This window comes from Squalius cephalus, assembly GCF_949319135.1.
Source record: "Squalius cephalus genome assembly, chromosome: 8".
Lineage (NCBI taxonomy): Eukaryota > Metazoa > Chordata > Actinopteri > Cypriniformes > Leuciscidae > Squalius > Squalius cephalus.
Window position 1 is genome coordinate 8,953,271 of NC_137129.1, and position 24,606 is coordinate 8,977,876.

Below are 24,606 nucleotides of genomic sequence, written 5' to 3' on the forward strand. Positions count from 1 at the left end.
TCTATCTCCATCTCTCTATCTCAGATCACAATCAGCAAAGGAGAGGAATGTGTATTGGAGGATAACTCTCAGAGGACTAAGTGGAAGGTCATCAGTCCTACAGGAAATGAGGCCATGGTTCCATCTGTGTGTTTCACCATTCCTCCCCCTAACCAGGAAGCCATTGACACTGCCAGCAGGTACAGTACACAGATCCTTAAATGTTCCCAATAAACACGTTAATGAGGGTCTCACACACACATGCAGGATTCACATACGGCATAGAAATAACGTGCTATGTTTATGTAATGTTTGGCCCAGCAAGGAACCACCCAGAATGCCCTAAAAACCACCTAGCAATTCTAGCAACTGTGTAGGTACAACCCAGGTGTTTTAGAGGCAAGTGTTGCACGGGCAATCCAGTATTGTTATTGTAAACTGAAACGGTCAACAATCATTCATTGAAATAAAGCTATAATAAATTAAAATATAAATATTAGATGAAAAAACTAACTATACTTACTAAAAAACTGAAATAAAAATACATTTAACCTAAATAGAAATATTAAACAAATATAAAACATGACCACAGCACATAACAAAATTGCTAAACCTCAAACTAAAGTTAAAATGAAAACAGAAAATCAAAATATGAATTAATATTATATAAATAATTGTCATTTTGAATGATGAATAGCGCACTATAAAACAAAGGACATTTAAAAAGAAAGTAAATAGCATTCATTTTGATATTGTATTGTCTTTGTTGCATTAACAACTATATGAACTTTGTAAGATGATAATTTTTTATTTATTTTTTATCTGTGCATAGAATGGAGCAGATGTACCAGAACGTCATGTCTCTATGGCACCAGCTGCATGTTAACATGAAGAGCGTAGTCTCCTGCAACTACCTGCAGAAAGACATAATAAATATTTCCTCCTGGAGTCTGGACACAGTTAGTACCAAAGTTAATTCAGTTTCCCTCTCTTATTTGAACTCTTTCAGACGTTATTCATAATCATGTGTCTGTCTCTCTAGATGCGCTTGCAGGCCCCAGCAGAGAGGCAGCAGGCTTTAAACAACCTGGACGCCCACTTGTCCGACTTCCTTACGGATAGTCGTGAGAGCGCGCTTTTCACAACGACTGAACGGCGTGAGATAGAGAGAGAAGCTGAGAACTGCCGTGAACATTGCCAAGCGCTGCTGGTATCTTTGGAGACAGGTAAGAAGGTTACTGTGTATGTGTGTATTAATCATGTTATGAAACCATATGACATGGTGCTCAGTATTATTTTTGTCTTTCAGTGGAGAAGGATGAGTTGGCCTCTCGTGCTTACCTCTCAGAGCTGCAGAGCATCAAGTCACACCTAGAGGAGGCAGAGAGCAGGCTGATGCAAGGCATACAGACTCCACACCCCAGCACAATATCAGGAGATGTTGCAGACAATGCAGTTCACATAGCAGAGCAAGAGGTGAGTCTGATCAACACAACTGCTCCCTCTACTGGGCAATCAGTGGTCAGTCTGTACTACAGTTTTTAGCAGATGTACATATATAAACCAATCCGATTAATTGAAAATACTGTTAATTCGGGTGAAAAAATAAGCTTTTTGATTTAAATATTTTGCAGTATGTTGCTGACAGTGATCAAATAGTTTTATAGTATAATTTATAGACTATTATAGTATTCAATTTATTTGAAGTAGCTTTTATTTTTGTTTTAAATTTTAGTTTTAGTGTCCTTAGGTCCTTTAGGTTTGGTTTTTATAAATTTCATTATTTATGAAATAATTACAATTATTTTAAATATATCTGTATTTCTTTAATTTAGTTTTATTTCAGTTTATTTCCTTATTAAATGATTTTACGAGCAGTTTTTTCTTTTGTTCGACATATGTTCCATTAAAATAAGAAATTATAATATATAAATAAGAAATGTATATATATTTTTTAAAAATACCTTTTAGGCTGTTTATGTCACTGTCATGAACTATGATTTTCTACTTCGTAGCCAGAGACATTTAAGGCTATGGGAACATATTAATAAGCATTTTATCGGACAAAAAATAGGATATGCCTCTGATTGCAAGTTAATTTTGACAACTTTTAGGAGAACACTAGCAGATTATCTCAAATCTAACAGACATGGACATTTTAATGCCATTTTCATGGAGTCTTTATAAATGTAATCTGAAGAACCTTTTAATGGTGTTGCAGAAGCTACAGCAGGATTTAAAGGGTCTTCAGTCAGATTTGGGTGAGGTGTCTCGTCGCTGCGTGAGCTTCTTTGAGGAGAAGCCTACCTCTTCCAGTGTGCCTGTCCTACGCTCTGAGCTCAACCTGGCCGTAGAGCACATTGAGAAACTCAACTCCCTCTCCTCCGTTTATCTGCAAAAGTTAGTGCACAAAGGCATTTCAATACATATATGCATGTACTCTACCCTAATTAGTCATCAAGCTTTTTTTTAACGTTAACGACAAACATGATTTGAGTGTCTTTTTTTGCATCTGCCAGACTGAAGACGGTAGATGTGTTGATGAGAAGCCTGCAGGCTGCAGAAAGTCAAGTGAGAAAGAATGAGAGTCGACTAAGTGAAGAGGATATTGTGCCCGCTGATACTGCTGCAATCCAGGCCTTGGGAGAGCAGTTAAAGGTGAGAAACAGACACTTCACTAGTTGATTCATGTCTCAACTAGAGCTGCACGATTAATCGTTAAAAGATTTTGATTCGAACTTGATTCAAACATCCACATAATCTTATTCCTAAATGACAACGATTTGGCTGTCTATTAAACCTTTAGTAAGATCAAAACGGAGTATTCAAATCTGCGTTGGCGCTGTGTTTTCGACCACACAGTATCATTATTTCTGTGTTAGTATAATTCAGATTTCACAGAAGTACTAGTACACAGTTTATAGTTTGTATATAAACACTGTCTATGTCTATGGTAGCGATCAAAATATAGAGTAAATCAACTTTTGAAAGTAACTTGATGCTTCAAAAAAAAAGATTGTATCAATTACATCATTACACCAGTAGATGGCAACAAGTGACTGTTAAAAAATTTGTATTTGTCATTGAAGCTTCCTTTTCACTATCTCCAATATTTGCATACAATTGTCACATTTCGCCCCCAAGTGGCAGTTGCACAGAGCTTTCAAACTGGTCATGAAGCAGCCACTACCCTCCTCTTATTCACCATGGAAAATGAAAAAATTATGAACGTATGAATATATCCACACACAACAAATGACCACCAATGTCAAAGAAAAGCATACTAGATTTTTCTGAAATAGTGTTTAAAGAATAGTGTAAAAATATTTCTCACCTCATACTTCATAGTTTTGATTAGTAATACATCCGGTCATGTGGCCACATACGGTCTAGCTGCAAAAGTTCAAATATTTTAACAAATCTGAAGCTCAAATCGTAGCTCCACGCTGCTCCTGTACTACTCTGTATTGGATATTCTAAGGACTTGCAGTCTGTTGTTTGCCAAAAATAGTTGATAGGTGACTTTACCTTTTTGATTGCATTTCATACTCTGTATTTCACACTTCCAGAAATGGCATTCAGAGCTGGAGGAACAGGATCACATATTCCAGAGTCTGAGTTTAGAGGTCCAGCAGGCTAGAGAGGTCGGAAGCCAGCTCAGCCAGTTACACTCTGACCGCAGCCCTGAACTGGACCGCTACCAGGAGAAAGCACACCAGCTCACTGAGAGGTGGAGCGGAGTGCGCAGGCAAATGGAGACACGGTGGGTTGTTTCAAAAGTTAAAATAGGGAGACCGAGAGAGGATGTCTACCAGTATATTCAGTAATATTCCAGATTGTAAAATGAAACGTGATGTCACACAGGCAAGCGGATCTTGAGGTGTTGGGTTCAGTGCTGCAGCAGTACAGAGAAGGCCACAACTCTCTCATCTGCTGGATAGAGGAGACCACAGAAAAACAGGAGAACACACAACCCGAGCAGACCGACAGCAGAGCTTTGTCAGAACAGCTCGCACAGCAAACGGTGGGAGAGGACACTGATATTGATGAATACCTCCCAGTGTTGCAAAACAAAGCAGTGTTTGATTCAGTATCTGTTCTTTTGCAGGCCTTGGTGGCTGAGATCGAACAGAACCAGGTCAAACTGGATGAGTGCCAGACGTACTCTAAACAATACTGCGCTGCTGTTAAGGTAAGCACCAGTGACCAGTGTCGGCTACTGCTTAATAATGGCAGTCATCATGGAGAGAAGGAAATGTAATGTCTCCATACTATGCCGTGTCTTTCTGTTTTGAATGAGCTTTTATTTTTATTTTTTATTCTTATTTTATTTGTCTTTTATTTTATTTTCATTATGTGCTTTTGTCATTTTATTTATTTAAAAATATATATATTTTTTAGCTAGGTTTAATTTATTTTTATTTCAGTTTTAGTTTTGTTTTTTATTTCCAGTTAATAATTTTAGTGCATAAACTTGTGCTAATTTCAGTTTTGAAAACATTGCAAACTTTCATTTAGTTTTAAGTTTTAAGCAACTAATATTTATATCCTATTTTATTTCAGCAGAAATGTTTTTAATAGTTTTACTTAATGATAATAACCCCATTTCTATGTATGCATTAGGACTATGAACTCCAACTTATGACATTCAGAGCTTTTGTTGAATCAACCCAGAAGTCCCCTGTGAAAAGGAGGAGGATGCACTCTTCATCAGATGTCATCACACAGGAGGTAAATGCAGGGAAACCAGGACATTAATTTGATGGTTATGTTGGTTTTTGTGTTGACCTTAAATGCTTTAATGACATTGTTCTTCTCCGTCTTAGTTTATGGATTTACGCACACGCTACACAGCTCTGGTTACCCTGACAACGCAACATGTCAAGTATATAAGTGATGCACTACGACGACTGGAGGAGGAAGAGGTGTGTTATGGTTTTCTAAGCCTCCTACTTTTAGCTTTGATTTTTACCTACTGTATATTTGTACATATAAATACCTACAAGTATGCACATAATGAAGACAACATCAGGTTTCATCATTTGATGCATGCCAAATGAAAATGTTTCCCCTTTGTGGTACAGAAAGAGGTGGAAGAGGAGAGGCAGGCACGAGTGGGGCAGGTCTCAGAGATGCTTGGCTGGGTCAAGGGCCTACAGGAGCGCGCTGGCAGATCTGCCGAGCCATCACTTGCTGCACAGCAGGTACGGTTAGAGTGTTAACTATTAGAATATTATATATTTTTAGGTACTCTACAGACAGTAGTGCATCAGTCAACACTAAGTAGATGTAAGTGGCTTTGAAAATACTGTTTCTGTCTCACTTCTAGGCTATTAGTGAGCAGTTAGCAGCTAAAAAAGAGGAAGTTGCTGAAGCTATCAGGAGCACACAAGTCTTCTTGATGTCAAAGCAGGCCAGCAAGTGAGTCTGCCCTATACGACCTTCAACACATTTCATACCAAGTGCTACCAAGTCAGTCCAGTCGATGTTATTTCAGGTCATATTTTTTAAAAAAAACTACAAAATTAAAGTTGTAGTCTTATTTTATTTTATTTTTTTCTTATAAAAAATGTATACAAGAAGAAATAGCCTGTCAGAAGATGCAGTGGAATAAAGAAGAATGAGAAGTAGCCTACTCGGGCCCTGTTAACATAAGACTGGGCTTTGCATTGAAAAAAAATATTGTAAATGGTTAATTAAGAAATTAGAAATAAGTTAGATGTGGAAAATACATTTTGATACAATGTAATACTTTTTTTTTTTTTTTTTTGCAAGTAAAGACATGTTTATTTGACTTTAAAAATATACTGAAAGTATTCTGAAAAATATTTTTAGTATTTTAAAATGTCAGTTGTGTGCCTTGACCCTTGCAATGTTATTTTGCTTTTGATTATATTATATTATATTATATTATATTATATTATATTATATTATATCATATTATATTATATTCTAGTCATATTTATATAGTATTGTAGTATTTATTAATGTTTAATTTGATTTATTTTTATATTTTCAGTTTTATTTTTATTTTTACTTTTTGTAATTTTGTTATGTGCCTATTTTAATTTTAATTTTTTTGTAATTTTATTTCTTGTACTTAAACTTCTTTTAAGTTAGTTGCCAAAACATGTATAATTTTCCTTTTTAAAAGTTGCTTAAGTTTTTATGTTTGTTTTTCATCTTATATATTTATCTTTTATTTTATTTCAATTAACAAATAGGATTTTTAATACTTAGAATAGGCCTAGATTTAGTTAACAATAACAACACTGACCACTTGGGGGTGCTTTATGTACCGTAGTTTGTAAACAGCTACACTATTATGTTCACATCCACCTTTAAGGTAAATGTTAAATAATCATGCACTTAAACACAAACACACATTTTTATTAATGAAGCGCATATATCTTTAGGCTATCGTCTGAAGAGCGTGCCCAGGTGGTCTCGCAGCTGGATGAGCTGAAAGCCAACTACACTCAACTGTGTGACAGTTCTGCCACACAGTTGCAAAAACTGGAGGAGCAGCTGGCCGAAGAGGAGAAGCGCAAGGTAAAGTTAGATGGCCAAGGGGAAGTCGCCAGTGACAGCAGTGTTCAACTTTGCCAAAGCGAGCTTCAACAGCAAAAAGCGTGTCTTGAAACAATGCTTCTGAAATATATTGCTTTACATATTGGTCTTTGTTATGGTCAAGCATTGTCAGTGTGCTAGTGACATGCTATAGCAGTGTGTATGTGTGAGCTTGAGCGAGTGAATCATTTTTGTGTTTTTTATGTTGCCTGTCACGTGTGGTTTAACCTTCATCATCACGTTCATACATCTCACAGACATTGTCTTATTTAACAGTTATAAAAAAATTAATAGCATGGTGTGAAATCTAAATCATTTTATTCAACATGCCTGATATCATGTCACCCACACCATCTTTATTTTTCATATTAATCAAGCACATCTGCTTAAACGCAACTCATCGGCTCATTAGAGTAGAATAGTGTGATAAAAGCTTTTTGGCATTCGAAACAGCTTCCATAGCCACTTTAGTGTCCATTAAAGCCACGTTCAAATTGTAGTTTAGCTTGTTTTTTTTGTTGTTTTTTTTACATTTCATTTGAATGAGGCACAGGTAAACATGTAAATGTAAAGGCATAAATGTCATTACATTCATATTGTTTTGTCGCCATTTGCAGTCACAAACATTTTGTGGAACCGTGCACTCATGCATCAGTCATTAAGTAGTGATTACTGTGTGTACAATGGTGTGTTTGTGTTTGAATGGCCCAAAGTTAAAGATATAAACAAGATAGATTCATCAGAAAGCAATGGTCAAAAGATTTTCCTAGGGATTGGTATAGACTGAGCACAAAAAGCCAGCTAAACCTCCACCTCACTGTTTGAGCATGATGTGTCCAGATCACAGCTATATGTTTGTTTGTTTGTCTGTGTGTCTGTGTGTGTGATATTGTCTGTTTTCAGTCCATGTGTTTAATACTGTATTTCTTTGTGAAATTTAATCAGCATTTTGCTTCAAAATCACTAACAGCTGCCGGGAGAAAATGTAAGACATCATCTCAGAATTGGGAGTAAGAAAAAACTGTTAGTCGTAATACAGGACTATCCTTAGTTTATAAGTAGTTAAAAATGTGTATTTACCAACTAAGATCAAATTCATGGGTAAGTCTCAAAACATATTTTAAAAAACAATGCATATGAAAATAGGTAATAGAGGTATGAAAGTAGTCTGTTAGTCAGTCCCGGGCAGCATATCAGGCAGCTGGAGTGTGGCATGCAGATCGCTAACATCCGGCTTCTCACCCTATTGCGCCTCAATTAATAGGGCCGAACCCTCGGTCTATCAGTGTGTGTGCGTACCACCCCACACGGTAAGTAGTGCTTGCTTTCTCTCTTACTTTTGCTTTCTTTCTGACCTAGCAATATGTTCTCAAGATTTCTATCTGTTTTTTTCTTTGTCCTCTTGTATTTTTAGCGTTCAGTTTGTGCATTTTTGCATATTTTTTTTCACACTGCAATGCTGAGCTGTTGTTTTTTGTGTATAATAAATAAATAAAAATTATATTTTGCAATTTTTGTACATTTTTCTTTATACTCATGAATAATGCATGAATGTTAGTATTAAGATGATGATTGCTTCTTATGTTGACTTAAGTTACTCCAACTATGGTGGCGGGCATTTTTCTCTTTCCCTCCTTGTTAAATTTTGAATAAAAATAAATAAGAACCATTCTTAAAATCATGATTTTTATCTTTCCATAGGATCAGAAAGTCATCGCTGGAGTAATTGACCTTGGCACCATGGAAACCTTTCCAGTTTTTCAGGCAGCACAGCGTGGCCTCATAGATCAAGACACCTGTCATGTACTGTTAGAGGCACAGGTTGTCATGGGTGGTCTACTTCAGCCTGCCTCCCCTGATTACCTGTCATTAGATAAAGGTCTTTCCAGTGGTTTAATTGATAAACATGCCTACCAATCACTGAAAGATTTAGAGACTGCCCTTTGTCTTGTCAACACAGCAAAATTTGCTGAGTGTCAGGAATTACCAGTAGCCGCTGCTGTGAAAGAAGGTGTCATAAAGGAGCTGGTGGGGCTCCGTATACTTGAGCTGCAGATAAGCACTGGCGGCCTGAAGGTTGGTTCCAATGGAGAAATGATCAGCCTGGATAATGCAAGGCAGAAGGGATTTCTATCCACCGATCTTTGTCAAAAGCTGCAGTCCTGTCTTTACCGACGAGAACTTATTGATCCAAATACAGCAGAAAAACTAAGTCTGGTTGACTTTCAACAGCGTTGTGTTTTCAATCAGGAGACGGGTCTGCACTTTTTTCCAATTAAACAGAAGCCAGGAGGAACTGTCTGCTTAAGTTCTGGCAGAAAGGTGGGACTATTCCATGCTGTTCAAGAGGGCCTCATCGACCGCCATGTCACAGTTCGACTTCTGGAGGCTCAGTTGTTTGCTGGAGGTATCACAGATCCCCGGTCAGGACACAGATTGACTGTTAATGAGGCTGTCCGACATGGCCTGATGGATCAGGACTTGGCCTGCACCCTCATGACACGACAGCTTCAAGCAGGGGGAATAATAGATCCAGTCAGTGGGGACCGTCTAGAGCTGGATGAGGCCATTCAAAGAGACCTCCTCTCTCCTCGCATAGCCTTACGTGTACTGGAATCTCTACAATCTTTTGCAGTAATACTGTGGCCAGAATCAGGAGAGCTGCTTCCTGTAAGTGAGGCACTTCAGCAGGGTGTTGTCAGTAGAGAGCTTGCTGCAAAAGCCCTGAGAAAACGTCGTTCTATTGGTGCAGTATATCTGCCTGAGAGTGGACAGGTGGTCCCTCTGCATCAAGCTGAGAAGATACTTCATCCTCAGGCAGTGGAGATCCTAAAACAGACCCAGGTTCCAGATGTCCTTTCCCATGTGACTCAGTCAAGTTCCTCATATATGAAGCGATTGAGTTCAGGATCTGCCTATTCTTCATCACCCCCTGCCTCATGTGCAGGTTTCAATTATGATTTTTCCATCACAGAGGAAGGCAGGTCAGAAGAGCAGGTTCAAAACCAACTTCTCACTCAAGTTATGACACACAGCTACATTGATGCTCACTCAGGAGAACGCCTAGTACTACTAGAACCAGAATTGGTTGAACTATTATGTGAAAAAGTTAAAACCACAAACCTTGCCAGACCAGTCCAACACAAAATCTCTGACGACATTAGAGTTACAGTGGACAGCATAGCTATGAGTGGGATTGAAAAGGATTTGGAAGAAATTGAAGAACCAAAAATTCTACAATATAAAATTGCCTGCGAGGACTCTTATATGGAAGAGACTATAGAAGTGGCAGGGGAAGATATTGCACCCTTGGTGGCCAGTGAAAGAAACTCTATAGAGCCTTTGGTTTTGCAAAATAAATTTCTGTCTTCAGAAGAGTTTGGACAACCCAAGATGAAAGGTAAAATTGCCTGCAAGATCACTAATATAGGAGAGACAATAGAAAGAACAGAAGAAGATCTTGCACCGCTGACAGAAACAAACAGAGCCTTTATAGTGTCTTCAAGTGAAGTGATTCGGCAAGAAAAAGTTTTGTCCTCGAGAGACTATGTAGATGTAAAAGATGACATTGACAGAAAGAACACTGACATGAGTAAGACTATAGAAGGAGCAGGGGAAGATCTCGCATGCTTGACAGACACAGACAGAATTTTTATTGAGCCTTCACATGCGGAGGTTCGGCAAGAGAAAGTTTTGTCATCAAGAGAATGTAAAGAACCCAAAATTAAAAAAGATGAATTTGAGAGCAAGGCTGATGTGGTTGAGACTGTCAAAAGATTAGAGCCTTCACATAAAGAGGACTGGCAAGAGAAAGTTCTGTCACCAGGAGGAAATGAAAAACCCAAGTTGTTAAAAGGTAAAATAGCTTGGATGGACACTGCAATAAAGAGTGAGACATTAGAAAGAGCAAAGGAAGATCTTGCACCCTTGACAGGAGCAGCCAGAGCTTTTATAGAGCCTTTACATAAAGAGAAAGTTCTGTCATCAGGACATTATAATGAGCCCAAGATCAAAAAAGATGAAACTGCCAGCAAGACTAACTTGGGTGAGACAAAAGAAAGACAAGAAGAAGATGTTGCAGCTTTGACAGGCTCCGAAAAAGCATTTATAGAGCCTATGCATGAAGTTGTTTGGCAAGAGAAAGTTCTATCATCAGGACAATATGAAGAACCAATGATTATAAAAGGTAAAATTGCCTGGAAGAACATTGATATGGGCGAGAGAACAGAAAGAATAGAGGAAGATCTTGCACCCTTGACAGGCACAGAGGGAAATTTAATGGAGGTCTGGCAAGAGAAAGTTCTGTCATCAGGAAAATGTGATAAACCTAAGGTTAAAAAAGATGAAACTTACTGGAAGAACACTGAAATCGGTGAGACTATAAAAGAATCAAAGGAAGAAATTCCAACCTTGACAGGCACAGAAAGAGCCTTTATAGAGCCTTCACAAGAAGAGTACTGGCAAAAGAAAGTTCTGTCATCTGATCAATATGAAGAAACCAAGATTAAAACAAAAGAAATTGCAGACAAGAAGACAGATATGGGCAAGACTATAAAAAGGACAGAGGAGCATCTTGCACCCTCGACAGGGACAGGCCAAACCGTAATAGTGCCTTTGGATACGAGCTCAAACCTACCGAAGAATATATCAGATAAATGGATGTTTTCTCAAAATCAAGTTATAGATTCAACACTAAATGAATCTCAAAATAAGCAAACACTTGAGCTGGAACAAGCAGAGAGTAGTGGGATATTTCTAGAGATAACTGAACAAAAATCATTTGACATAAATGAAAGCAGTGCACACTCTTCAATCCAAGATACTGTAAAATTAGGACAATATGATATGCTAAATGTCAAGTCAGATGAAGTCAAGACTGCAAAACAGTCAGAGGAACTAAAGAAAATGGTTGAACAAGAGGTGAATAAAGACATCTTTGATAAACCTGATAAAGATGAGAAATTAGACCCTTCAGAAATTAAGACTTTGTCTGTGGAACTAAGTGATGATGATGTGAAGCTTGAGAGTATGGCTATGGAACTGCAACAAGGTGGTTTTGTAAGTGTAGGTGGCCAAAAAGTTCTCTTGGATGAAGCTCTGGCACAGGGTTTGCTTCCAGGGCACACTGCTATTAAGCTTATGAAAAAAGCTGGTCTCTTTAATGGTTTTCTGGATAGTAATGCCTGTAAGTCCCTTAGTGTTGAGGATGTGATGCAAGAAGGCCTGTTGGATGAGGACTTGATGACCTGTGTATTTCATTCAGAAAAGATGTTTGCCGGTGTCATTGATGTGGAGCGTGGTCGTCTCTGCTCAATTAAGGATGCTGCTGAAGCTGGCCTGTTGGACTCCGATACAGCTGCTCGTCTCCTTGAAGCCCAGGTTGTGTCAGGGGGAATAGTTGACCTGCAAAGAGACAAGAAAGTATCAGTTACCCTTGCAGCCAACCTTGGGTTAATTGAAGAGGGTAGGAAGGAGAAGCTTCTTGCTTTGGAAAAGTCATGTCGGGGAAAATGTTCAGATCCAAATGCAATGCAAACCAAGTTGGCACTACAGTTACAAATGAAAGGGGTGGTGGACCCAAAAACCAAAAAGACAGTCCCACTGGAACAAGCTCTTCAGAGTGGCATTATTGGTCAAGATGTGGCTCAGACGATTTTAAGTCAGCAGATTGCAGAAGGTGGCATTGTGCATCATGGCTCTGGTGTTCGCCTCACTGTTGTGGATGCACTTGACCTGGGTCTCATGGATCACACAATTGCTCCAAAGTTAAAAGCACTGGAAAAGGCTTTCAAAGGCCAGGCACCAACTAATTTAGATCCAGACTCTTCACTTCTTCAAGCATCTACAGGTTCCATTTATGATGATGCATCAAAAAGCAGGCTTACTCTGAGTGAAGCTGTTTCTAAAGGCCTTCTAGATGATGAAACGGCAAATAAAGCTATGGAGTTACCCAATGTGAAAAGCGGATTGTTGGACCCTCATAACACTCGTATTGTGCCCTACTCTGAGCTGATAAACCAGGGTAAAATTGACATTGCGACAGGACAGAGATTCCTTGAAGTGAGACCTTTCAGAGGTGTTCCACATAAACAAACTAATGAAATGATGACCTTACCACAGGCAATTAAATCAGGCCAAGTGGATCCCATACCTGCAGCAAGAGTATTGCAGAGTCAAGCAGATACGGGGGGTATCATTAACATTTACAGTGGAGAGCGTTTGCCTCTTCTAGAGGCTATAAATAAAGGCTTAGTTGATAAAGACATGGCTAAATGTATTGCAACAAATCAAGTCTTAAAAGGGGGGCTGCTCAATCCAGCCAGTGGACAGAAGGTCCCCAGCATCACTGAGGCAATTGGATATGGGCTTATATCCACAGAAATGGCTGCTAAACTTCAATATGACATGTGCCATTTAGATGAAAGTGAGAGGAAAAGTTCCAAAATATCAGCCTCCTCAACAAAAGGAACCCCTTGTCCTCTTCTTCCTGAGATGGTATCAGATCAGGTCAGCCCTACTAAAATGTTACCTGAGAAAAATCTATTGAGTATACCACCACCATCACCATATCTTAGAGAGGCTGAAATAAAAGATACAGATCTTCTAAAAAAAGAGGAGCTTGAACTGCACGTCGGTCCTGATTCAGAAAGCAAGAAACAATTGGTTGATGCAGTGATGGAGGACAGAAGTGATGCATCTTTGGAGGTCCTGACTGAATTTACCTTGAAAGCTGAGAAAAGACTTCAGCAGGCCATTAAAGAGATAAAGCCCACAAAAAGCAAAGATATCAATTCACAGCCAATCCAAAGCCCTGAGCAACCCCAAGATATTTCTGAGATAAAATGGCAAAAGCTGGAAGTTAAGAACTCAACAGCTTCACATGACCACACAATAGAGATGGAAATCCAGAGGCAGACAGTCAATGAATCTGCAATTTCTATGGCTATTTTCTCAGAAAGCACTGATAACACAAAGGAACAAGTCCCATCTACAAAGCAAACTAAAGGAGAGACAGTGATCCAAAGGCAGACAGTAAGTGAGCCTGCAACCTCTAAAGTCATTTTCTCAGACAGTGATGATGGCTTGCAAAACAAGGAACAAAACCCATCTATAGAGCAAATAGAAGGGCATAGTTTTAAGCTAGAAGCAGATCAGTTGTTGTCCAAAGCAGAGGAAATTAAGGACAGGAAGAAGACTGGTTTGGATCCTTGTGCTTCTACATCCACAAAAACAGTTAAGGTACCAGGAAAAAAGAAAGGCAGAGGGAAAAATGGTAAGCAAGCTAAAATAGAAAATGCTGAAAAACCACAAGTTTCAGACACCTCAGCCAGAATTTTACCTATAGAAAAAGGAGAGGTTGATGGACAAGACAGCTTTACCACTAGTCAAAAGCCTATTATGAAAGATGACAAAGAGAAGGAGATCGAAGTACAGCTATCAGAGACAACCCATGCAAGTGGTGGTATTGCACCTGTGCCAGAGAGCGATGAGAATGTACAAGGCAAAGATTTGGAAATGGGGATGGATAGAACTTCTAATGAAACTAAGACCCCCAAACATGAGTCTGATCATGAAAACATTGCAAATCAGAAAGAGAAGACACTAACACAGCATAGTGTCACAACTAGAAAAAAAACAGACCCAGGTCAGGAAGCTATTGAGGTATTTAAGGACCTTGGCACTGAGATAACAGAAAAGAAGAAGAAGAAGAAAAGCAAAAGTAAAAAAGCTAAGCAAGTGTTTATTGAAGGAGAAGAGAAAAGAGATGATGAGACTCATAAAGAGCAGAAGACTGTGATCCCTGAGGCCCAACCTCAAAGCAATCAGTCAGATGAGAAAGAAAGTGTGAAGTGTGAACTTGAGAAAGCCAACCAGGCAATGGCACAGAAGGAAATACTTTTGATGAAAGCTAAGGAAAGCATTCTTAGGAAGGTGTTTGAGCGAGGGGTGAGTGAAAAACAAGCTGCTGAAGAATTAGAAGCAATGCGTCAAATAGCCAATAATGGAGAACGCCGCAAGACCACCCAAGAGGAGACTTTTGTTGAAAAGACAAGCATTAAGCCTCCTCAAAGTAAAGAGGAGGACAATAAACTACAGCAAGCGGGACAAGAAATTAAAGAAAGGGTTGAAAGGTCAGTGCCAAACATTGCAGAGGATGTTCTACCTGGGTCTGATACTGATGCATGCTCCTCAGCTAAAAAACAGGAAGAAGATCAACATGACAAGTGTGCAAACACCGGATTAAGTGTGGATGATATGAATCAGAATATTCCATCTAAGAAGACCTCTAATGACATTGTAGATATAAACCAGAAAGAACTGGTTCCAATCCAGAATTTAGAAGGGGAAAACAAAGAAAGAACAGCAGAAGAACAAAGCATTGAGCCATTATATACAGAAGATGAAAAGTTGATAGACCCTAAGATTAAACTGACCTTGCCATCAAGCACTGCAGTGACTGACAGTGAAGTTGCTAAATCAGCACCCCTCAAATGTGTCCCAGTAGTGAAGGTCTCCAAAGAGCTTCTGTCAAATGAGGTGTGTACTCCATTACAAATCGCCAAAACAGCAATGAAGAAGGTAAGCAATGAAGTTCATCAAGAAAGAGACAAGGAGCCCCCTTTCAGTGATTATGAAGCCACAGATAAACCTTCTATTCAAGAATGTACAATTTCTGGACTACCCCTTATGGAGGTGATTCCTGAGTCTGATACCACACAGAAAGAAGATGTGGAGGAATATGCAGAGGGTTTAGTGGAGAGGCAGCCTGAAGAAATTCAAATAAATACTGAACAAATAAGCAGGGACACTGCAAAAGCTAGCAAGGTAAAGAATATAGATTTTTCTTGACTTTTTTATGTCGTTTATTGCAAATACTGTTTACTTGATTCTTTTTTATGATTTTCCCTTTATTTTCAGTCCTCACTTGCTCGCCAAGAGTGCTTAGAGCATGACCAACAGATTGTGGCCTTGCTCTCCATGGTAAGACACATCGAAGTCCGCCTTAAGCAGCAGCAACAACAGTCTGTTGGTCGAAGTCTCTCCACACTGGATGACATAATCAGACAGACAGAGGTACAAGCTTTATATTACAGCAAAATGTTTGATGTAACAGGTTCACCCACAATTGAAAATTCTGTCATCATTTACTCATCCTCTGTCATTCCAAACCCATAAGACTTCGACAGAGATCTTCGAAACACAAATGAAGATATTTTTAATGAAACTTCGAAAAAGAGATTGTAAAACTACATGAATTGCGAGGTTTAGTCCAAATTTTCTGAAGAGTCATGATCGCTTATACGCTGAATAGATTAAACTCAGGCTTTTATTCACATATAAACATTTATCAGTGCACACATCAGATCTGGTAAACGGAAGCTCAAGCATGTTCGCTTGACATGTGAGAACCAATGAGGTTCATTCTCGTGTTACGCAGCACGTTTAAAGCTTCCACAAGAGGTTTGTTCTCATGCGTCAAGCAGGTTCAGTTGGCCTTCTGTTTATGTTCGCTGATCAATGTTTATATGTGAATTAAAAAAGTCTAAATTCAGTATGTTCGTAATTTAAAGTGCTTGTGTCTCTTCAGAAAATTACTTGGACTAAACCACTCAATTCAAATGGATTAGTTTTATGATCTCTTTATGAACTTTTTGAAGCATCAGAGTGGTAGTTGGGTAGCTGTCAAGGGAGGGACAGAAATCATTCATATTTCGTTAAAAAAAAAATCTTTATTTGTGTTCCAAAGATGAATGAAAGTCTTACGGGTTTGGAACAACATAAGGGTGAGTAATTAATGACAGAATTAAAACATTTTGGTGTTTTAATTCTGTTTTAACTATCCCTTTAAACTAAAAAGGGCTGTATTTTCATTCAATTATTTTTTCAGGTTCTTTTCCTGGAAATTACTGACTTGGAACCAGAAGTGCACAAGGAGACTGAAGCTGCCACACAGTTACTGGAGTCTCACCCTCAGGATGTACCTCCTCAGCTGCTCATGGCCCTGAACAAAGATGGGCGAAACTTAGCCCGGGCTTACAGTGCATCCAGGGACCTTGCCAAGAATACTTTGCAGGGGTTACAAGCACAACGTGATGCACAAAACGTAAGAAAAATTCATACAAATTTTAGTTTAGAGGTTTTTCCATGTCAGAGCAGTTTCTTTTAAATCTCTTTGCATGGTTTTTATATTTTTGCAGGAAGCTGTAAGCAGTCAGCTGAAATCTTTGGAAGAGCAAATTGACAAACTTCTCAGTTGGCTTAAGGAGACTGAGACACAAATGCAGGAAGAAACAGGGGTAGATGGACTGACATTGGCAGAAATCTCTCGTAAACAACAGTTGTGCAAGGTAAAACATCAACAGTGATAATTGTAGGTATAGTGATGGTATCTTTTTCAGTCTTTAATTTTTCTTTTTTTTTCCCCCTACAGCATATACAGAATTCTCTCGCTGCCCGATCCAATGAAGTCAGCAATGTGGCTTTCAATATTCAGGTGTTTATCTCTGAGCATGCACAGGACTTGCTGCCTGATCAGAGCAGGCATCTCCTTGGACAGCTGGAGAAGCTACAGAGGGTCTTTCACCAGGCTGTTGGTCTCAGTCATGCCAGGGCAGAGGCACTATCAGCTCAGCAGGCGATAGAGAATGAACGAATGAAGAAAGAACTGAAAGAAAAAGAAGAGAAAATGGAAAAAGAAAAAGAAGAGAAAATGGAAAAAGAGAGACAAACAAGGGATAGAGAGGTTTGCAAACAGATGAATAACTGCTTGTGCTGCTATTTTAAGAGAAAGAATATTCCATTTTACTTTTAACTTGACTGATTCACAATCATTCAGTTGTGATAAAGGAAAATTAATAATGATTAAAGGAAAACCACACTACTGATGCATGCATGAATACTTGTTAGCATGAATGCTGCATTTTAAAATCAAAATGATCTTCATGTGCATGTAAATTTTAGTATGTTCTACTTGTTCAGTTAATTTTATAGAGCCAGTATTGCTGATAATGCTGATCTTTTGTTTCAATAATGCTTCTGCGGGACTCCACAATAATGACTTGTGTTTGCTGGCCCAGTTAAGACAGTAGTTTAGATTTCTAGTTGCCTTACTAGCATTTTTTTAGCAATATATTTGTATATGTGTCAAGAAAAATAAGTTAACATAATAATAAATCTTTATATAATGTTACATTTATTTATTAAATAATATATATTTATTCAGAAATACAACAACACAATTGTTGCAATTATAAATTATTAAATTTGCAATTATACCTGAAACATGTACAGCTAAAATATATTAGAAATGTATAGCTATATAGTACATATGCTATGCATATGCTACTATCACAATATTCATACTTCACCTTCACACTTTTTTTAAGTAAATTGTGCCATGTGGTGCAAAATCTTAATGCTTTTGAATGTGTATATAATTCTCAACCCATTCTAACTGATGGTTTCAGTACTATCACAAGTCACAGTTTTGACAAAACCTCATGCATGTTATCCAGCTAGATAACTATACCTTATTTAAATAAACATAGTTCTTTATTGTTGAGCCCTGTTCTGTAGCCACCTGCATTTCAAACTTGAGTTTGCTAGCTGCCTGTGTATGAACATAACATGTGTGTATTAACCTGTCTGCCTTGCTCTTACAGATTGCCTCAGAAGACACATTTGGAAAAGGCTAAGATTTAAATGTAGCCTCACTGTATAGCTTGCTTGTTATTTTAGAGAGGAAAATATCCAGCTTTTATTTTTTGTCCTAAGGTCTTTGTTACTGTTCTGCTTCACTGGCCTGTTGTGTGTTTTTGGGTGCTTTGTGTGATGACTTTGGACACATCATGCTCAACAAGTGTACATTGTTTACTTTGTGTGAAACCTGGCATATTTATAATTGTGAGAGTTTTGTGGGGTTAAAAGAAATATATGATGAGCACTTGATTATGATTATAATAGACCAAATGCAAAACTTTTTTCCCTTCACTTTTCTTACTCCCTTTCTTATGACGGGATATAGGTTGTGCAGCAGCAGAAGGCAGAATGCTCTCAAAAACTGGAGAATCTCACAATGTGGTTGGCGGGGGCTGCCAGCCTCCTGGCCAATCAGAAAGTTGGGGTTGAGTCAGATGATGTGAACGCGTTACAGCAGAAGCAAAGAGAGCTAAAGGTGAGAAAAAGAGACACATCTGACATTTACTTATCTATTGTCTGAGAAGTATTAATGTCTGATTACTGTCAAAAGGGGGTGGGATATGCATCTTTAGTACACAGTATTTTACATAAAACATTGTTACTGTTTGTACCCTTTAACTATAGGAGGCGGAGAAGGACTTTCAGATCAAAAGTGACTTGTTGACTGATACTATCCGCTCAGTGGAGGAGTTCCTGTCTGACCGGGGTGACAGTCTGAGTCCTGAAGAGAGGGCTAAACTACAAGGGGCTCTTTCACAAATGAAGGAGCAGCACAGCTCACTTACAAAATCAATCCAGTCCTCACTAGCTCAAGTAGACACTGCCATTGTCACAACACTGCAGCAGAACACACAAAGAGTAAGCTGTTCACATATCATTTCTTTTTCAATTTGTCAGCGTGTATTATTCATTTTTTTACTCATTGTCATTGCCAAGGCTAAAGCAGAGGAGCAGATGCAGGAGACACAGGAAAGTATAGATACACTGCTCAGAGAATTGTCATCATTGGACGACTCAAAGAGGAGGTCATTTGGTGACACCGTCACTGACACCCCGACATCAGTAACACAAGAGAATGCTCTGAATTCTCACAGAGACGTGCTTCAGGTCAGATTCTTAAATCACTGTTAATAATTCTCAATGTTTTCTCAATGTGTCTCGATAATTCACAATGTTTTACCAATATGATAACTCCATTCTAAAGTGCATTAATGTTCTCAGTTCTAAAGTAAGTTCAGTCAGTTTTAGAGTTGTAAAGTAAGTTTACTCAGGTCTATAGTTCAGTTTTAATGTTGTAAATTAAGCTTGGTTAATTCTAAATCCATTTCAAAGCAAGTTCATTCAGGTGTAAAAGTTCTAATGTCAATATTAAAGTCAGTTTTCAAGAATATTCAGTCAATTCGAAAGATTTCAGTTTAGTCAGTCAAGTTTGCAGTGCTGTCTTCCCTTTGACATTTTGGCTTTTCTTTATTGCACCAGACCGAGCTGCAGCAGTTACAAGCCCAACAGGCTCACCTTCAGCAGGTGGCCCAGTCTGTCCGCTCCCTCCTGGAGCAACCCGACTCCAGTGTGCCACCAGAGGAGAAACAACGCTTGCAAGCAAAGCTGGACCGACTACAGAGTCAGCATCAGGAGCGTCTCCAGAACTGTCAGGACAGACTGAGGCGGGTAGATGCCCTCACAGACGAGTTTGCTAAGTTTGTGCAGGAGCATGGAAACCTGGGAACATGGCTTGATCAGAGTGAGCAAGAGCTGCATTCACTTGGGGAAGGTGAAACAGATGGAAAAGGCCTAAAAGACAGGATAGAGGAGCACAAAAAGGTATCAACATATACTGATGGTGATGTCTAACATTACAAATGTACTTCAGGACTTTAAGAATGTGTTTCTCTGTATTTTCAGCTTGCAGAAGATGTCATCTGTCACAAAGCAGACCTGCGTTTTGTGACTATCTCTGGTCAGAAGGTTCTGGATTCTGTCCAGGGGGCCCTGGAGAGGGTGGGCAGTACTGATCCAACTCTGGAGGAAACCAGACAGCTAGTGAGTGTCAAGCTCCAAGATGCCACACAGCGCTACAACTCCTTACACAGCAAGGTGGGTACAAAACAGAGCCTCATATTCTCTCAGTCTGCAATGACATATAACGCACTGAAGACATGCTGAATGTTTTGTGTTCTGTCTTTCAGTCCTCAGAACTTGGCACCCGTCTCTCAGGTCTCCAGGAGCGATACCAGCACTACCAAGATGAGGCTGGTTCTTTAGACTCCTGGCTGAACTCTCGGGAGCTAAATCAGAGTGTATTTAAACCCAGCGGAGAGCAAACAGACACCCAGACATTGCAGCGCACTCTCAGTACTGTACAGGTTGGATTATTTATTCTTTTCTGGTTTAAGGGAAGCTCACAAACAATTTTACCAGATAGATAAACTAATGGAAATGATCACCCAAGCAAAATTTCGTTTCCATTACCCGTAGGAATCCTCCTGATTAATTAGCTTTTTTCTCTCTTTTGCTGTCTTCTCTCAGCTGTTGCAGGATGAGTTGGCAGAGCGTTCGGTACAGCTTGAGAAGGTCAAGCGAGCAGGAAAAGATCTGGTCAGCACTCAGGAATCCCCAACTCTCAAAAATGCAGATATTAACAATATTACAGGTAATTTCATTCTTACTACCAGGAAATAACTTGCAAAAAGGAGGTTGATTCAAAAAACAGAACATACACTACAACTGAAAGGTTTAGTGCCTAAGATTTATTAAGTGTTTTTTAAAAGTTCCTTAGGCTTACCAAGGCTGCATTTATTTGATCAAAAATAGAGTAAAAACTGTAATAATGTGGAATATTACAATACAAAATGACTGCTGTCTATTTTAATATATTGTAATATGTAATTAGTGGTTCCAGTGCATAGCGCTGAAACCCTATTGTAATTGTAAGAATTGTATTATTATTATTAATAGATAATAGGTCAAACCGTAAGGCCTAGAGACCTGAAACTTTGGAGGGTTGGTAAGTACTCCCCCAGTCTACTCTGAGCGTGTTTCAGAGCAATTGTGTTTAATTTTCGATTGGTCAATCAATGCATTCTGATGTAAAATTATTTTATGATTGAAAGTATAATTTTCAGTTATCATGACAAAATAAACCCTTAGAAGTAATACAAGACTTTATTTTGTGCAAAATGACCTGTACACTTTATATTATTCCTTGCATATAATTTAATCTTCCTCTTGGTTATTGCAGATGCTTTGGAAAAGCGCTTTGAAACCCTGTCTGATTCAGTATCAGTGAGGGCCAAACAGCTTCAAACAGCTGTTGCCCAATCAGTCAGCGTTCAGGAGGGTCTTAAAGCACTGCTGGCGTGGTTAGATGGCCTACCGTTATCACCTGGATCAGTCCAGCCCACTGCTCAAGCAGTTCAGGATGCCCTGACACAAAATCAGGTATTTTGTTAAATGTAGCATCATAATCATCAGTATCAGAGATCTTTAACCAGAACTTGTTTTATATAAACATGGCGCTTCCCCCGCCCCCCCCACAGAAAATACGTCAGGAGCTTCTTTCGAGGCAGGGAAGCGTGGATGCCACCTCGGACTCTGTGTCCAAGCTCCTGAAGTCTGCAGATGCATCGACAGCATCTGGCCTGCAGGGGGCACTGCAGGACTTGAGTCAGCGCTACACAGCAGCCCAGGCCAAGCAAGCAGATAGAGAGACTGAGTTGCGGGGACTTTTGCCCAAGTTGGAGAGTTTTGAGCGCCAGAGCGCAGACCTCCGCAGCTTCACGCAGAGTCGAGAAAGGGCTCTCAGCCCCGTAGGCCAACCAGACTGCAGTGTGGATGACTACAGGCAGACCATAGAGGTTAGAGAATTAGGCCACAGATTTACATACTTTCTGAAAGATTACATGTTATTGCCCAATGTCTGAAGGTGTCATCATTTGTCTCTTTTTCAATAAAGGAGGTGAAATCAGAAGTTACCCAAGAGTCAAGTCAATTAAAAGCATTTGTTGAACTTGGTTCCGACATAAGCCAATCTGGGATCCTTGCCAATGTACAAAGCCTTCTGGACACAACCAAAGAGGTTTCTGAGGACTTTGCACACTTGGAATCTAATGTCAATGAGAGGTGAGTGGAAAGAGCTGTGAAAACATTATCTTGCGCCAGTGTTATTTTAGTGTTTTTTTTTTTTAAAACTGTTTTTGTTAATATTTTGAATTAGCTTTTATTCTTATATTTTCATTTTTCATTAGTTTAATTTTTAGTCATTTTAATTTAGAGGTTTTTTTTATTGCTATTTAGGTTTACTCTATTTTTATTTCAGTTTTAGGTTTAGTTGCTTCAACTTAATCTTATTTTAGTTAGGGTTAGTTTTCGTTTAGTTTAGTTTCCAAGTTTTTCTTCTGAAACTTTTATTTTATTTTATTTCAGCTTTATTTAAATAAAAAAAAATGTTTTAGTTTTAATTAACAGTGATATCCCTGTTTTCCACATATAACTTCTTTGTTCAGACTGGAAGTAGAATTAATGCTGTTATCAAATTCAGGATATTGTAATATTGTCCCCCTCAATGCCTTTGGCAACTATAGCCATTAGCACAATAGTGAGTTTGTTCCAAGCTATTCTCTGCAATAGTTTCATTTTGAAAATTGGTGCCCTACCAACTCTAATTGCTTTGACATTTGACATGTGACAAAAATAAGAGGCTGAATGCTTTCTGCCATAAAAAAAAAATTGAATCATGCTAACCCAATCTGACAGCACTGTATCCGCTGTTATTGAAACCATTTGGCCACATCCCTCCTTAAGATGACATACTGGGGCTCTAGGCATTTAAATGTACTTCCAGAGGACTCATAAAAGAGTTAGTCATGTGTTCAAGTCTAAATCCACTCCACATATCTCTAGGAATACTTGTGAGAGGGAAGTGGGATTATTATAATATAAACTATATGCAAATGGTAGCATGTTAGGACATGACCTTCGACTCGCTGCTGCTAACATTGGTAGAAGGCATGCTGGCCTGGAGTGGAGTCTGGCTCTGGGTTATATCCCACACAATGTCCTGATCTATCACCATGACCTAAAATAGTAGCATCTAGTGTTGCCATATTAATAGGAGGCATAGTTAGCCAAAGATGTCTGGTACTGTATGTTTAAAAGAGATTTTTCTGTTATGGTGGTTTAAAAGACCAATTTCTGCTGTTAAAGGTGTACTCTGAATTTTATTTCATTAAAAACATTTTACACTAAGAAAGGAATAAGACATTTGAAAAATAAGATCAAGTGGGCTCACAAAAGCTATTCTATTTTACGTGGAACAAGTCGCCTCATTGGAGCCAGCATAGTGAATACTCACCATTAACAAAATCTAATCAAACCAGTTTTTTCATAGTTAGTTTTCATAGTTATTTCATATTCATATTTCATATTCATCTAACTTGCTCTGTGTCCTTCTCAGATTTGATTCCATCCAGAGCTGCGTTCAGCAACTGGTGGAGTTTCGCTCGCGCTCTGGCTCCCTCCTCAGGTGGCTGCAGTCGGTACAAGAGCAACTTCCTGCCAAAGAGCCCAACCTAAGCACAGAAGGCCTGCAGAGAAGAGCACAGCAGCTTAAAGTAGGGCTGTAATTCTCTCTATTTACAGTGTTCTGACATCAGTTTCTGTTTTTAGTGAGGTGAGCTTTAATTAACATGTCTTATAAATTTGCTTGTAGGATTTGCTCTCAGAATGGGAGACCCAAGGAAGCCAAGTTCAGGAGTTAAACAAGACCAGTTCACAACTTGAGAACTTGATTATTAACATCACAGCCCCCAAAAACAAGGCTGGTAAGAAGAACAACATTGTGGAGTTTCAGGGCTAATGTTCCTTTTCTTTGTCTGTAGCTATTACACCTAAAACTGAAAACTCTGTCATCATTTACTCACCTTCATGTCATTCAAAACCAGTATGACTTTCTTTCTTCCAGGGAACAGAAAATGCAAACTTATAGATCCTGGCCACAAGAATAATAGCATTAATTTCTTATCTTTTTTTCCTTAATTATCGCAAACATTTGAATGCCAGTGTATCATGGTTTCCACAAATGTTAAGTATTAAGCAGCACAATTGTTTTCAACATTGATAATAATAATAAAAATATTTTCTGAGCAGCAAATTAGCATATCGTTAGTCTCATAGCATAATTGCCTACGTCCTATTCAAAAAACATAGGACGTAGGCAATTATGCTATGAGGCTAACGATATTAGAATGATTTCTTAAGGATCATGTGACACTGAAGACTGGAGTAATGGGACATTTTTTTATATATTTAAATAACTATTGTAATAATTGTAATAATATTTCACAATATTACTTTTTGGTC

At 38.7% G+C, this 24,606-nt stretch overlaps 1 protein-coding gene across 21 annotated transcripts in view; it reads left to right on the forward strand.

Moving 5' to 3' along the window:
* The window catches only part of macf1a (microtubule actin crosslinking factor 1a), a 172,741-nt gene that overhangs the window by 93,942 nt on the left and 54,193 nt on the right, over window positions 1-24,606 (forward strand). For 19 of the 21 annotated variants that reach the window (XM_079877826.1, XM_079877827.1, XM_079877834.1 and 16 more), the window contains 31 exons: window positions 25-179; window positions 812-938; window positions 1,022-1,205; window positions 1,289-1,455; window positions 2,201-2,379; window positions 2,499-2,637; window positions 3,549-3,742; window positions 3,844-4,003; window positions 4,088-4,171; window positions 4,603-4,710; window positions 4,806-4,904; window positions 5,064-5,183; window positions 5,309-5,400; window positions 6,396-6,531; window positions 8,251-15,375; window positions 15,469-15,624; window positions 16,439-16,654; window positions 16,749-16,898; window positions 16,982-17,293; window positions 18,575-18,724; window positions 18,874-19,107; window positions 19,186-19,356; window positions 19,729-20,070; window positions 20,152-20,343; window positions 20,436-20,612; window positions 20,776-20,899; window positions 21,488-21,687; window positions 21,786-22,103; window positions 22,202-22,368; window positions 23,702-23,858; window positions 23,957-24,068. In XM_079877826.1, the coding sequence (XP_079733952.1) occupies window positions 25-179; window positions 812-938; window positions 1,022-1,205; window positions 1,289-1,455; window positions 2,201-2,379; window positions 2,499-2,637; window positions 3,549-3,742; window positions 3,844-4,003; window positions 4,088-4,171; window positions 4,603-4,710; window positions 4,806-4,904; window positions 5,064-5,183; window positions 5,309-5,400; window positions 6,396-6,531; window positions 8,251-15,375; window positions 15,469-15,624; window positions 16,439-16,654; window positions 16,749-16,898; window positions 16,982-17,293; window positions 18,575-18,724; window positions 18,874-19,107; window positions 19,186-19,356; window positions 19,729-20,070; window positions 20,152-20,343; window positions 20,436-20,612; window positions 20,776-20,899; window positions 21,488-21,687; window positions 21,786-22,103; window positions 22,202-22,368; window positions 23,702-23,858; window positions 23,957-24,068 (12,247 nt within the window). The remainder of the gene's footprint in view (window positions 1-24; window positions 180-811; window positions 939-1,021; window positions 1,206-1,288; window positions 1,456-2,200; window positions 2,380-2,498; window positions 2,638-3,548; window positions 3,743-3,843; window positions 4,004-4,087; window positions 4,172-4,602; window positions 4,711-4,805; window positions 4,905-5,063; window positions 5,184-5,308; window positions 5,401-6,395; window positions 6,532-8,250; window positions 15,376-15,468; window positions 15,625-16,438; window positions 16,655-16,748; window positions 16,899-16,981; window positions 17,294-18,574; window positions 18,725-18,873; window positions 19,108-19,185; window positions 19,357-19,728; window positions 20,071-20,151; window positions 20,344-20,435; window positions 20,613-20,775; window positions 20,900-21,487; window positions 21,688-21,785; window positions 22,104-22,201; window positions 22,369-23,701; window positions 23,859-23,956; window positions 24,069-24,606) is intronic. The other 2 variants (XM_079877833.1, XM_079877831.1) reach the window with 1 other exon arrangement.